Source organism: Callospermophilus lateralis, chromosome 10 (assembly GCF_048772815.1).
Source record: "Callospermophilus lateralis isolate mCalLat2 chromosome 10, mCalLat2.hap1, whole genome shotgun sequence".
NCBI classification, from domain to species: domain Eukaryota; kingdom Metazoa; phylum Chordata; class Mammalia; order Rodentia; family Sciuridae; genus Callospermophilus; species Callospermophilus lateralis.
This window is the reverse complement of record NC_135314.1, coordinates 120,974,725-120,987,710: the sequence shown is the minus strand read 5'-3', so window position 1 is coordinate 120,987,710 and position 12,986 is coordinate 120,974,725. Positions and strand designations below refer to the sequence as shown.

Sequence of the window (12,986 nt, the reverse complement as noted above, 5' to 3'; positions counted from 1 at the left end):
CCAGCAAGTGTCTTTGGGAACCTGGAATGGTGACAGAGAAGAGGGTGAAGGTGGAAGGTCACCTGGGCACAGGTGTTGAGGCTGCAGGAGGACATGCAGCAGCCGAGGAACACAGAGGCCAGCCTGGGGGGTGGGGTAGGGGGGAGAGAGAGAGGAGGGGGAGGGGCGGGGCCGAGAAGAAAGGACAAAGTCAGCTTTTTCCATTACTATGAACAAAATACAGGACACAAACAACAAAGAGGAGGAAAAGTTTATTTTGGGCCCTTTTTTCAGGGCTTCAGTCCATGGTCGGCCGATGCCATTGCTCTGGGCCTGAGGTTAGGAGAACATCATGGCAGGTCATGGCAATCAGGAAGTGGGGGAGGGGTGCTCCACTCTCCAGGGACAAAATATAAACCCCCAAGATATGCTCCAGTGTCCACCTCCTCCAGCCACACCTATATGTCACAGCTAGAGCACTGATAGGTTAATCCCTATCAGTGGATTAAAAGGCACTGATGAGGTCACACCTCTCATCATCTAATCATTTCACCTCTGAGCATTCTTGCATTGTTTCACACATGAGCTTTTGGGGGACACCTCACATCTGAACCGTAAAAGAGACAGAGAGACAGAGAGAGATGGGGAAACTGGGGTGGGGACTTCTTTCTTTCCAGTCTGACCTAAACCTGGACATCTACCGTGTCCTCTTGTTGTCCTTCATTGCTGCCATGATTACTAAACCTCCCCTCCGAACCCCACCTTATTTCCTCTAGAAGAGCTCTTCTTCATCAAAGAGAAAAAAATACCCCCTTCTCTCAGGCACCCAGCAAACAGCAGGAACATTTGTCCCCAGATTGCTGGGCTTATCCGTGGCGAATGAGTTCCTGAAATTTTTCATCCTAGTTTATCTGTTGCAATAAAGAGATGGATTTTTGCTTTGACTTGTATCAGAGATAATGAAGACGGTTCACTGCAAAGGGAAAGGCGGCAAGCATTTCAGCAGCTCCGAGATTGTTTTAAAAAATCCAATGTACTTAAAAAAAATCTACCATTTACGTTTTGGTAATATCTATTAGAATAAAAAGTGCACTTACCGTTTGACCCAGCCATACCACCTCTAGGAATCTGTCCCACAGAAACATCCGCTCGTAAAAGTTTATGCATAAGGGTGTTTATATTGCAGCATTGTTTGTAGCAGCAAAAAAAAAAAAATTTTTTTAAATCTTGTAGATAAGAAGTCAAACTGCTCCTTTGAGTATTATGTCCCTCATCTTATTAAGTATAAAAAGGGATTCTGTGCACAAATATGCTTCAAAAGCAGCACTTTGCCAAGTTAAAGGTTTTTTTTGTTTGTTTTTTTTTAATCGCAGACTTCTTCAAGCTATTGAGATGCTTGTTCAGATGCTATTTTGTGAAATACTGGGTGCCCACTCTGAGCCAGGAGCTGTGCTTGGGACATCAGTAGTTCTATTAGTGATGGGGGACAAGTGTCACAAAGGGGCAGGGGGAGCTGGGAGTACAGTGACTGCTTGGGGACCACTGCAGAGGTGTTGGGACTTCACTCAGAAGGCGAGCAGAGGAAGCTCAGAGGATTTTTAAGATTCACCTTTATTGAAGTATAACTTTATTACAAATGTCCCCATTTTATGTTAAAATGACTTTTGGTAATTATGAACTTTAGTTCACATATTGTGCGACCATCACCCCCATCTCGTTCCAGAACACTTCTATGAGCCCGAAAGCTCCCCCTGCTTCCCTGCCATCAGTCCCCCCTGCCCCCCAGACAGCCATTGCTTTCCACCTCTATACTTTCGCTCCTGTAATTGGAACCACAGGTCCTACGTTTAGCTTGTCCACTTAGTATGTTTCTGAGTCTCCACCGTGTTGTGGGGTCCCTAGTCCTTTTTAAAGTTACTGAACAGTATCTGCTGCAGTTTGGATCTTGCATTTTCCCCAAAGGCATGCGTGTTGGGGAGTTTCTCCCCAGCCCGTGGTCCTGGGGGCAGGTGATGGAGCCCCAGGTAGGAGGGGCCTAGTGGAAGGAGGGTGTCACAGAGGTGTGAGGTGGGGAAGGGGATCTAAGCCCTTCTTCCACCTGGCTCTGTCTTTGCTATCTGGCTGCCAAGAAATGAGCAGCTTCCTCCGCCTGCACTCCCCACCATGATGTTCTGCCTTGTCACAGCCCCAAAGCGAGGGGGCCAGGGGTGGGAACAGCTGAGACTGTGAACCAAAGTCAGGCTCTGTCCTCGTAAGCTGGTTATCTCAGGCGTCTGTTACGGCAGTGGAGAGCTACCAGTGTACACGCCTCCAGTCACCTAATGCACATCTGAGTTCTTGCTGTATTGGGCTGTGATGCTGCTGCAGATTTGCACACGGTCTGAGCAGACAGATGTTTTCATCTCTTTGGGGTAGATCGTGAGGAGGGAAATTGCTGGGCCAGTTTTAACCTTCCTAATAGGTACGAAGTCGTGGCTCATTCTGGTTCTGGTTTACATTTAAACCCTCGTGTTTGGTATGCTGAGCCTCTCTTCCTGTGCTTGTTTGCCATTCATATATCGTTTCTAGTGAAGTGTCTGGTGTGGGGCTTCCGCCTTCCGGTGACTTGCTGGGAGGACTCACAGACCCCAGAGGTAGTTATACGCACAGTCATGGTCATGGTTACCATGGAGAAAGGACATGCACACAGCAGGTGGAGGCTCCAGGAGGAGTCCAGGGTGGGCTTCCACAGTCCTCGCTCCTGGGGTGGAGTCCCACAGAGCACGCTCTGGCTCTGGCTGTGAAATGCGGCCATCATGCACAGCCCTGCCCAGGGAAGCCTGCTTGAGGCGCAGTCTCCTGTCCCTTCATGGGCTGGTGGTGTATATAAGCCCCACCCTCAGCCATATGACCAGTGTTAGCATCCACATATCAGAGAGATCATTCAGGCTTTGTATTTTTTTGGAATTGGCTTATTTTGCTTGGCATAATAGTCTCCAGTTCCATCCATTTACCATCAAATGCCATAATTTCAATCTTCTATATGGCTGAGTCATATTCCATTTATATACCACATTTTCTTTACCCATTCATTTGTTGAAGGGCCCCTAGATTTGTTCCGATAGCTTAGTTATTGTGAATTGGGTTGCTGTAAATATTGATGTGGTCACGTCACTAAAGTATGCTGATCTTAAGTCCTTTGGGATATGCCAAGGAGTGGGATAACTGTGTCAAATGGTGATTGCCTTCCAAGTTTTCTGAGGAATCTCCATAATTGTTTTCCACAGTGGCTGCACAGATTTGCAGTCCCACCAGGAGTGTATGAACGCACCTTTCCCTACATCCTTGACAACACTTATTGTTACTTGTATTCTTGATAATTGCCATCCTGACTGGAGTGAGATGGAATCTCAGCGCAGTTTTAATGTGCATTTCTCTAATTGCAAGTGATGTCGAACATTTTTTCATATATTTGTTGACTGATCGTGTTTCTTCTCTGTGAAGTTTCTGTTCAGTTCCTTTGCCCTTTTATTGACTGGGTTTTAAGTTTTTTGAGTTCCTTATATATCCTGGAGATTAATGCTTTATCTGAGGTGTAGGGGACATGATTTTCTCACATTCTGTCGGCTCTCTCTTCATGTCCTTGTTTACTTCGATGTGAACAAGCTTTGTAGTTTGATACCATCCCATTTATGGATTCTTGATTTTACTTCTTGCCCTTTAGGAGTCTTGTTGAGGAAGTAAGTTCCTAAGCTGATGTGATGGAGATTTGGACCTACTTTTTCTACTAGTAGGTGCAGGGTCTCTTTTTAAATTGGATCGTTCATCTTATTTTTGTTGGTTGTTAGAGCTCTTTACATATTCAGGAGACAGATTATCAAACATGCATTTTGCCAATGTTCCCTCCTAGTCTGTCTTTTCATTGTCTGAATGGTGTCTTCCAGAAGGAGTTTCAGCAGGGAGGTGATGGGACCAGATTTGCACACAGATCTTATGTGGAGAATGGATTTGGGGGCCAGGAGTGGGTTGGGGACTTCCATTAGGAGGTCACTGCAGCAGCAGTAAGAGAAGAAGGCGGTTGGGCTGGGAGGCCCTGTAGTGAGGGGCTGTGGAAGGCAGTATTCGCGGGCTGTGCAAGCCCGCCACGGACTTCCAACAGGCGCAAGGAAAGCCGTGCTCCTCAGACCTGCCCATGAAATGTTTTTAATAGTGAAACTCCCATTCATTTGTGGGACTTTACTGTATCATAATGGAAAAGCGGGAGACCAGATGAAATTGAGGGTCCCTTCTAGTCTATAGTGCCATGGACAATCCTTTAACAGTACTAAACTGTTCTGAGGCTCATGTCGAGGCGAATTATCGTAGATTATGTATTAGTCACTTGTGTGTGTAGCTGTGATACCCAGTTTGGGTCTAAGAAAATAACTTCATGACTGAATTGAATTGCAGGGTGCCCTCTGCAAAAAAAAAAAAAAAAAAAAAAAAGAAGAGCAGAAACATCGCTCCTATAGGAAGCAGGAAGATCAGGATAAGAAAATTCATATTCATGTATTAACCCAATTACCAAACGCACCTTGCAAATCCAGAGCACAATCAGTTTAAAATGGGATTTCACATCATCCTGTCCCAAGTGACACAGACAGGATTATAAATGAAAAATTCTTTCTCCAGGCAAGGATACAGCGCTCCTCTCATTTGGGCAGCAAATGCTATCACAGGAGAACCTTTATTTAAGACTGGAAATTCTATTTACCCAGGAGCCAAAACCACTGTTTTTCTGTTCTTGCAAAATAAACAAAACAGTCTGGCAAACTAAATGCAAATAGAACCCAAGGGAATGGGAAGGAATGTGAAATCAGGTGTGCAGGTCAGAGTCAACGCAGTACGCCAGGGCCACAGCCGCAATACATATTTTCCCTTCTATTAAAAAAAAAAATAGAGGATACATGAATCAATAAGGCAAAGCAAGATAAGAGAAATTAAGATGCATATATACATGTGTGCATGTATACATAGATATTTTAATAAAGGTTTGTTGTGTTTTCTACTTTAGAAAGAGACAATGGAAAGGCTCAGAAATTCATGCCTTACCTGGTGGAAGCCATATCATATAGATGTGGATCAGGGAGATGAGGACTTCTCTAGAAAGCCTGCTGGGTCTGGTACCTTGAGACTAGGGAGAGACTGGACAGGGAGAGGTAGCAGGCACGGTACCTGCTCTCAGGTGCACAATGTAATAACTGATGCTTTCTTGAGGAAGTGATGATGAATCCTGCTCATTGTGGTACTTATGTTGCCTTCTCCTGCCTCAGGGCCTTTGTATATGCCGTTCTTCCTGAAAGCCAGCCACCTCCATCATACCCAAGTCTTGGGAACACATCTTCCGTGTCTCAAGTCCATTGTCACTTCCCTGCTGTCTACACTGTCATCGGGCAAATCCATTTCGTGAAGCCCAAACTGTGTATACTTTCAAAGGCCCTTTTCCAGGAAAAGAATAGTAGGTCTATAGTGAGACCCAAGAGTGTTTCTAACCAGCACACTGTGGCCCAGAATGCACTTTGAGTACCAAATTTCTAGGCACTTAGGATATATCAACAAACAAAACAAAGACCCCCCTGCCCCCCCGCCCGTGGGGAGTCGTCTGTCTTGCTAGAAATGTGCTGAACCCAAAGAAGCCTGGACAGGGTAAAAAAGAAACAAAGTCAGAAGTACTCAGGGTCTTAGAAAATTAGAGGTGGGAGAGAATTTAGAGGATATCTTTAGGAAACAGGAGGACAAAGATAAGAAAATTCATATTCATGTATTAATCCAGTTACCAAACTTGCAAATCCGGAGCACAATCAGTTAAAGTGGAATTTCACATCATCCTGTCCCAAGTGACATCATCCTGTCCCAAGTGACATCATCCTGTCCCATTTTAAAGGCAGAGGAAACTGAGGCTTCCAGGGGAGAAGGGAGTTAGGCAGGTCACACCATTATGCTGTGGCAGCTTTTGGACAAGACTGTCTGATTCCTATTCCCCTGAGTTCTGAGGTCCTCAGGGATCTTTTCAAGGGCAGAGTCCAGTAGGGGAGGGAAGGCTGGGGGTCTTAAAGGAGTGTCCTACCCTCATTCAGTTTAAAATTTAGTTTAAATTTTACCGATATTGATTTTCTAATCTCGATTTCAGGCTACAGCAGGAATATTGGGGTGTCTTAGAGGAAGCATTAGCTTTTCTTGCCTGCCCTTTGTTTTTCTGCACCATTAAACCTGTAACAAAGCTGAGCCAGAGGAGAGCTTTGGAGAAGCAAATTCCCAGTGCAGTCAATGGTCAGCAGGGGTGGAGTCAACCCCAACCCAATCAGGCCCCCCAACGCCCTTGCTGGACCTGGGGTGCAATGTCAGATCTGAACACACCAGGGGTCCCTGCTCCCTTTTGAGGCCACCTGAACAGAGGCGCCGATCCAGTGCTTTGGATGAGAAAACTGTTTGCATGACCTTGAAAATCGATGATTTCCTGTGCTCCCTGGACCCAGGACACAAATTTTCAAATTCATGTCATTCCGGTAGGAACAGCAGCAAATTTCTCGGAGTGACTAAAAAGAAGAGCAACAGCCGGCACACCAGGCATTAATAATATAACAAAGGGAGAAAAAAAAAGAGAAACTTTTCATTAGCACTTTTTGATGTCAGTTTATTATTTATCCCTTTGCCAATATTCCAACAGGTAGGCAGTCATAAAACATTCAAAAACATCTAAAACAGGCATCTGTTTTACCTCCGTTCCTTTTTAGAAACAGGGAAACCAGAAGCCCTGGTTTTTGGAGGATAGCAGTGTTAAAAATACTCGCTGTATCAAAAATAGTACTTGAGTATCACGCCTTAGAAAGAGTTCAGTTGAAATTTTAGGAAAGGCCCGCAGGCAGGTAGACAATGGTTTGTAAGGCAAGATGCAGTGGAAATCATCAAATTTCCAAATTTCTGACTCCTCCGTTTAGTATTATTCTGTTTGAAACCAGGACGTTGACAAGGCCCACTGTTCAGTAATTAGCATCCTGTCAAATCCTGCCAATCAAGACCAGCATGTTGCACCTGGTCCTAGTTAAAAAATGCACGTGGGCAATTCTGCTCGGACCCTGGGGCGCACAGAATGGTGTTCAGTGTGCGGAGAGCTAATTACCATGCAGTGGCGGAGAGGGTCTGCCTGATCCTCAGGACCTGCCCCATCATTTTAACTTCCTTGATAAGCGTCTGTCCTGGCTGTGGGGGCAGGTTATCTTGTCCTGGAGCAGGAGAGTCAAGACTTAAGGGTAACATCACTGTAGAAATAAAACAAATGAAAAAATGCTAACCCAAAGCAAAATCCAAAGCAAACCAAAAAAGCTGCACCGCCCCCTCCCGGGAGGAGGAGAGGTGGCTGAGTCCCTCCTAGCTCGTCTTTCCTGGGCCCCTCTGGGTGCCTGTGGCTTGCCAGGAACTGTCCTTGGTGTAGAGACCCTGGTCCCTGATGTAGGCGATGACCGGGTCAGGCAGCAGGTACTTGACGCTCTGCCCTTGGCTCAAGGCCCTCCTGACGTAGGTGGCGCTGATCTCGTTCTGCACGGGCTCCCTGGCCAGGTGGATGTTGTGCTGGTACCTCCGCAGGATGGGCGAGTCCAGGATGTACCCCTTGGGGTCGTGGCCCACGCGGCTCACGCACACCAAGCCAAACTTCTCCACTATTTCCTGGATGTGTGCGTCTTCCCAGAGGTTGGGGGTCTGGAAGGTCCTCAAGACGTCTGCCCCGCAGAGGAGCTTCAGCTGGGGCGCAGCTGTGAAAACAAGGGCGGGTCTCAGAGAGGCACCCAAGGCCGCCGCCTGGAAAGATAAGGAGACATTCTGCCAGGGACTGGCGCCCAGTGCTTTTCTTGGAAGGTATTGAGAACTCAATGTTTCTGTGTTCCGCTCAAGAAAAAGCAAGCAATGGAATCCGAAACTATTTCAGGGCATGTGGTTATAAGTGATGATTTCATCAATACAGCTTTTGTTTAATTTTGACAAAATGCCAAATAATACAAAGATCCCCCCCACCCCCCAGTGCTATAAAGGACTTGTCTGTGATTGCAGGATCAGAGGCGGTCATGCCGTCCCCAGAATCTCCCTTTCTGAAGCAGGGTAAGGGTTTTAAAGCTCTTGGACAAGTCATTGCCATATTTGGGATCCATGCCTGCCCTGGTGTATTAGGCTCTAGGACCTGGTACTTCTACGGAAAACATCATCATGAAGGTGAGGTATAAAGAAAGGCTCTTTGAATAACCAAAGAATCTTTAAGATCTTAGTTGGGGCCTTTTTTTTTTAAAGAGAGAGAGAGAGAGAGAATTTTAATATTTATTTATTTTTTTAGTTTTCGGCGGAAAACTAAACTTTGTTTGTATGTGGTGCTGAGGATCGAACCCGGGCTGCACGCATGCCAGGGGAGCGCTCTACCGCTGGAGCCACATCCCCAGCTCTTAGTTGGGGCCTTGTCATTTCCAGTATGACAAATCTCAGAACTCAGGGTGGGTAAGTTTTGGGGATTTGCTCTATCATGCTGATTATGGTGAGAAAATAATGCTTAACATTAATTTGGTGGTCAGTACGGTATTATTACTCAACACTGTGTGTATGATACCATGTGGTCCTCGGAACAATTTTATGAGGTAGGTATTTTGTGCCCATTTTGCAGAAGAAGAGACTGAGGCTCTGAGAGGCAAGTGAGGTCTTCAGCTAGTCCCAGAAGTCAGGAGTCAGGCAGCCAGCCTCCAGGTGGGGCATCTGTAACTGCTAGGCTCTGCTGCCGCCTGCTGGTGGGAATCTGTACGTGCATCATAACTGGAGCACAGGAGACCAGCAGGGTTTTCCCACCCCCATTCATATTCTTGAAAAGGAAAAGCAAGGTCCATGCTAAAGCTTGTTGCAAGATCTCTGGTCCTTCCAGAAACCAATCTCAGCTTCAGTATATGGTGAAGTCTGGGCTCCTGGAGGGCTGGTATCTTTATCACCATGTTGCCACAGGAAGGAGGGGCTACGCTAGGGGTACAGGGTGGGTTGGGGCTCCTTGGTAGTGGAGCACTTGAAGGAATTTGGACATGGACCAGAGAGGAGGGTTTGCAAAGGAGTACTGGGCTGGGCATGGGTGGGGTGTGAGGGACCAATGGTGTCACGCAGAGGTCTGAGATCTGGCCTCAGTTAGGCACAGGCCGCTATGGCACCAAGGTCTTCCCTTCTCTGAGCCTTGGTTTCCCCATCCCTGAGACAACAGGCACAGGACTTGTTCAAAGAGCCAGATGTAGTTATGGAAACACACTTTCCACCCCCCCCCCAGTGGCATGCCATTGGTACAGTGAATGACATTCAAACCTTCCATCCTTCACGCGAGTGTGAATTCTTGGTGGCCTCACACCAACACTCCAGCACAGACACCTACGACTCCCATTCCAGCCCTGCCATTCAGAGGCTCATGTGATCTCTTAAAATGAGGCTGTGAGTAGTACTTACTTAGAGGATTATTTGAGAATTGAATAGGTCTATAAGTATAATGCACTTAGAAGAGGGGTTGGCACGGAGTAAGTGCTATTATGTGCTAACTGCCCATGATTAATTAATTAACTTATCCATGTACCTATTTATCTACCTGTCTACTCACCAAAATATCCATTCAGCACTTATGAATTATCTCCTAAATGCCTGGCCTTTTTAAACTCATAAAGTCGCATTTAAAATTCATTTAGTAACTCACACTTTTCACTACTCTGCGTTGGTCTCATTGCTCACATTGTACATATGGACTTACACTGTTCTACAGCTAATTTCTTGTTATTCAACCACTGATCAGTGTTTGGGTTTTCAAGAATTGCTTGTTCTGTGGCCTTCCTGTGGGTGGTTGCTAAATGATCTCCATTTAATTCCAGGGTCTCCTGGGGCTCGGGCACATGCCCTCTGTTTCCACAGGTCAGAGAACAGAGAAGACACCCCCTTCTTCTCCCAGTGGTTTTATGGGGGAGGTTTCCTCCTATTCGTTCCGTATTAGGTCCTGTTTGGTTGATTAACCATGACAGGAAGGAGTACTATTCACTCTGACCCTTGTCTAGAGGGGACAAGTGCCCACACGTCCCCAGATCCCCATTAAGGCAGGTCTGTGAGGCTGGTGGTGATTGTTATTCCGGGGGACATCTTGCAGTGGATCAGTTCCTATGGTGACATAGGCCTCAGACCCCAATTCTGAGCTGTCTTGCCTTCAGGTCTCGCAAAGGCATCCATGTATCCCTTTCACATCCCCTTACATCAGAGCTACAACATTTTCAGACTGGGTGACTGTGTCCAAGTCCAAAGTACCCAACTCCAACAAGCAGTGTAAAGGCTTTCAATGTGGTTTGTCCTAACGGTGACCCAGTGACATGAACTGGGCGTCTCTGGGCATTTTGGGGGAAGTGTGTTCTGCCTTTGAGTAGCTACAGGCTTGGCAAAGCAGAGGAAACCAAGATTTATACGGGCACCCTGGGTTTGGATTTTAGATTCGCTGGCATTCTGGCAAAGCCACCTAGCCAGTCTCTTCAGCTGTGAAATGGAAACATGAGCACCATGACCATGGATGTTATGGAAATGAGAGATGGAGGAATGCAGCCTGAATGTCCCACCTGGCACAGGTCTGAACACAGCCACTGATGATGATGTCCATCACAGAACCCCACAGACACCTAGAAGCGTGGGACCACTGGGTCCTAAACAGAGAAGGCACCAGGTCTAGGCATCTGAGGGGTGGTACCCGTGTTAACCATTCAGTGAGAAGTGTGCGCAGATTGAGCACCTGCTGGTTAATGGAAAGGGACCCTCTGAGCATCACTGAGCTGGGCTCTGTCCTGGGAGCCAAGGGCAGGGACCACCTTCACAAAAGACAGACAGTCAAACTTCAAAGGACGGGGGCCATCATCCACTCCCAAGGGTCCCATCCAAGGATCTCCTGGACACAGAAACCCACAAGACTCTGGGTGAGTCCAAGGAGGACAGCAAATCACAAAAGTGATGGGCAAAGCCAGGCTCCTGCAGAAGGAATGCTGAACTCATCACGGAATTTGCAACCCCAGGGTGTAACAACACACTGCAAAAGACAGCACACAAGATGGTCCCTTAGAAATGTGTCACTCGTAACGTACATGCCATGTCAGGGAAAGCCAAACAGAGGCTGAGAAAACTGCACCTTCTGGTTTTCAATCACTGACTTTTCCTTCTGATTACAAACATGAAATATGTGTACCTCAGGGAACATATGGAAAATGCGTAAGTATGTAAAACAGAAAATAACAACAGCGACAATAAAAATCATTCTGCTTTCAACACAAACCACCAACATATTTGTGTATTTCCTTAAGTTTTTCTGTTGAGTTAGACGTGCAAGCAAATGTGAAAGTATATTCATTTTTTTATAGACTCGAGGTAATATCTATGGTATCGTATCCTGATTTTCCCTGCTTTCTTCATAACAGTTTCTCCATATCATTGAAACCTTTTATGCAGATTCTTCGTCCTATGTATACAGTATAATTTACTTACACATTCCTTTATATTTCAACAAGGAGGTTGCTTTTATTTTCTGCCGTTGTAAAAACTGCTGTGCAAACATCTTTCTGCATACATCTTTGTCCCAATTTCTAATAGTCCCCTTAGCTGGATTCCTAGAAGGAGAATTTGTCAAGCAAAGGGCATGGAGAGGTTTTTTGTTTTGTTTTGTTTTGTTTTTAAAGGAACTAATATATTTTGGTAAATTGAAAAGTCCACTTTTCACTCCATGAAAACTTTCTTTTTGCACAGAATAGAACAAGACAAGCAGAATATAGGGTCTTAAAAGAGAGAAAGAGTTCAACTAGTACAGGGCCAGGTAGAGCCAGGTGGATCTGGGGAGAACGTGGGGTGTGCTTTGGCAGAGGGAGAGCGCTCACATGAATGACAGCAGCTGGGGTGGTTTCACAGGGAAGGTGGCCTCAGGACTGAGCCTGCAGGACAGGAAGGGTTTCCACCAAGGAGCCAAGAAGGGAAGGGGAAGAGGAACAGTCAGGGAAAGAGAGGAGACAGACTCTGGAAGTCTCTGCAGAGCAGGTGCGAGAGGGCTGGGTCTCCACGCCACCCTGGCTGCTCCCCGTGTCTCCCCGCAGGGTGTGGTGTTCCCCGGGCATGGAGTGCCCCACACGGAGCCGATTCCTGCCTTGTGCCCTAGCCTGCCCTTCTGTCCTGAAATACCTCCGACCTCCAGAGCCTACATGGCCTATGAGTGGGACTCAAGCCTGGACTTGCTCCTTCACACCTGTCTCCAGCTCAGGGCAGGGGCTGGCACTGGCTGTCCCTGTTCTCAGTCTGAGCCCAGAGTCTGGCCCAGGGACGTGCCGGGGAGCATATGTAGGAGGCACCAGAACTCCTACTTAGATTCTGACTCCGGTGCAAAGTCCCCCAAACTGGCTGTAAAGTAAACCCCAGGTACTTATTAAACATCCAGATTCCTGGGCCCCATTCCCACGCAGAGGCCTGGGAATCCGTGTTTTTGAGCAGCCCTCAGGTGATTCTGCTGGGTGGGATCCATTGACCAGCATTCCCCTGTCAGGGCCTGGTGGCATTTCCAAGTCCTTTTAGAAGTATGCTCCCTTCCTGTTCGGGAACATTGGGTCTGAGAAACACAAAAAGGCATTGGAAAAGAGTTCCAGGGTTAAAAAGTAGGGATGGCTGAGGGCATTTTCCCTTTCTTGATGAGTCACAATGCACATGGATGTAGTTAAGGTTCTGGAAAGTTCTGCATGGCTAAAACATTTTAGGTGCACCTCTCCTTGACAGGGTGGAAGTGTGTCCCACCAACCCAAGTTGTAGACCCCATAATAGGAGACTGAGCAGATGGACAGGTGGAATCTCGACCCAGTGGGGCCAGTGATTCCCTGGCACGTCACATCCTGTCCCCACCCCTGACCACCACCACCATGCGGGGATCCTGCTTGCTTTCATAAGAAGGTCATGCCTGGGTCCATGGATACCAGGGCTGGGCGTCCCCT

General features: G+C 46.9%; 1 protein-coding gene across 2 annotated transcripts in view; it reads right to left on the bottom strand.

Annotated features, from left to right (window-relative positions):
* Window positions 1-6,423: 6,423 nt before the first annotated feature.
* Nmnat3 (nicotinamide nucleotide adenylyltransferase 3) overlaps window positions 6,424-12,986 on the bottom strand; it is a 109,638-nt gene continuing 103,075 nt past the window's right edge. Inside the window, exon 5 of one of the 2 annotated variants that reach the window (XM_076868259.2) lies at window positions 6,424-7,748. In XM_076868259.2, coding sequence (XP_076724374.1) covers window positions 7,366-7,748 — 383 coding nt within the window. In that variant the 3' untranslated portion in view covers window positions 6,424-7,365. Of the gene's footprint in view, window positions 7,795-12,986 lie in introns of both variants that reach the window. The other variant, XM_076868260.2, reaches the window with a different exon arrangement.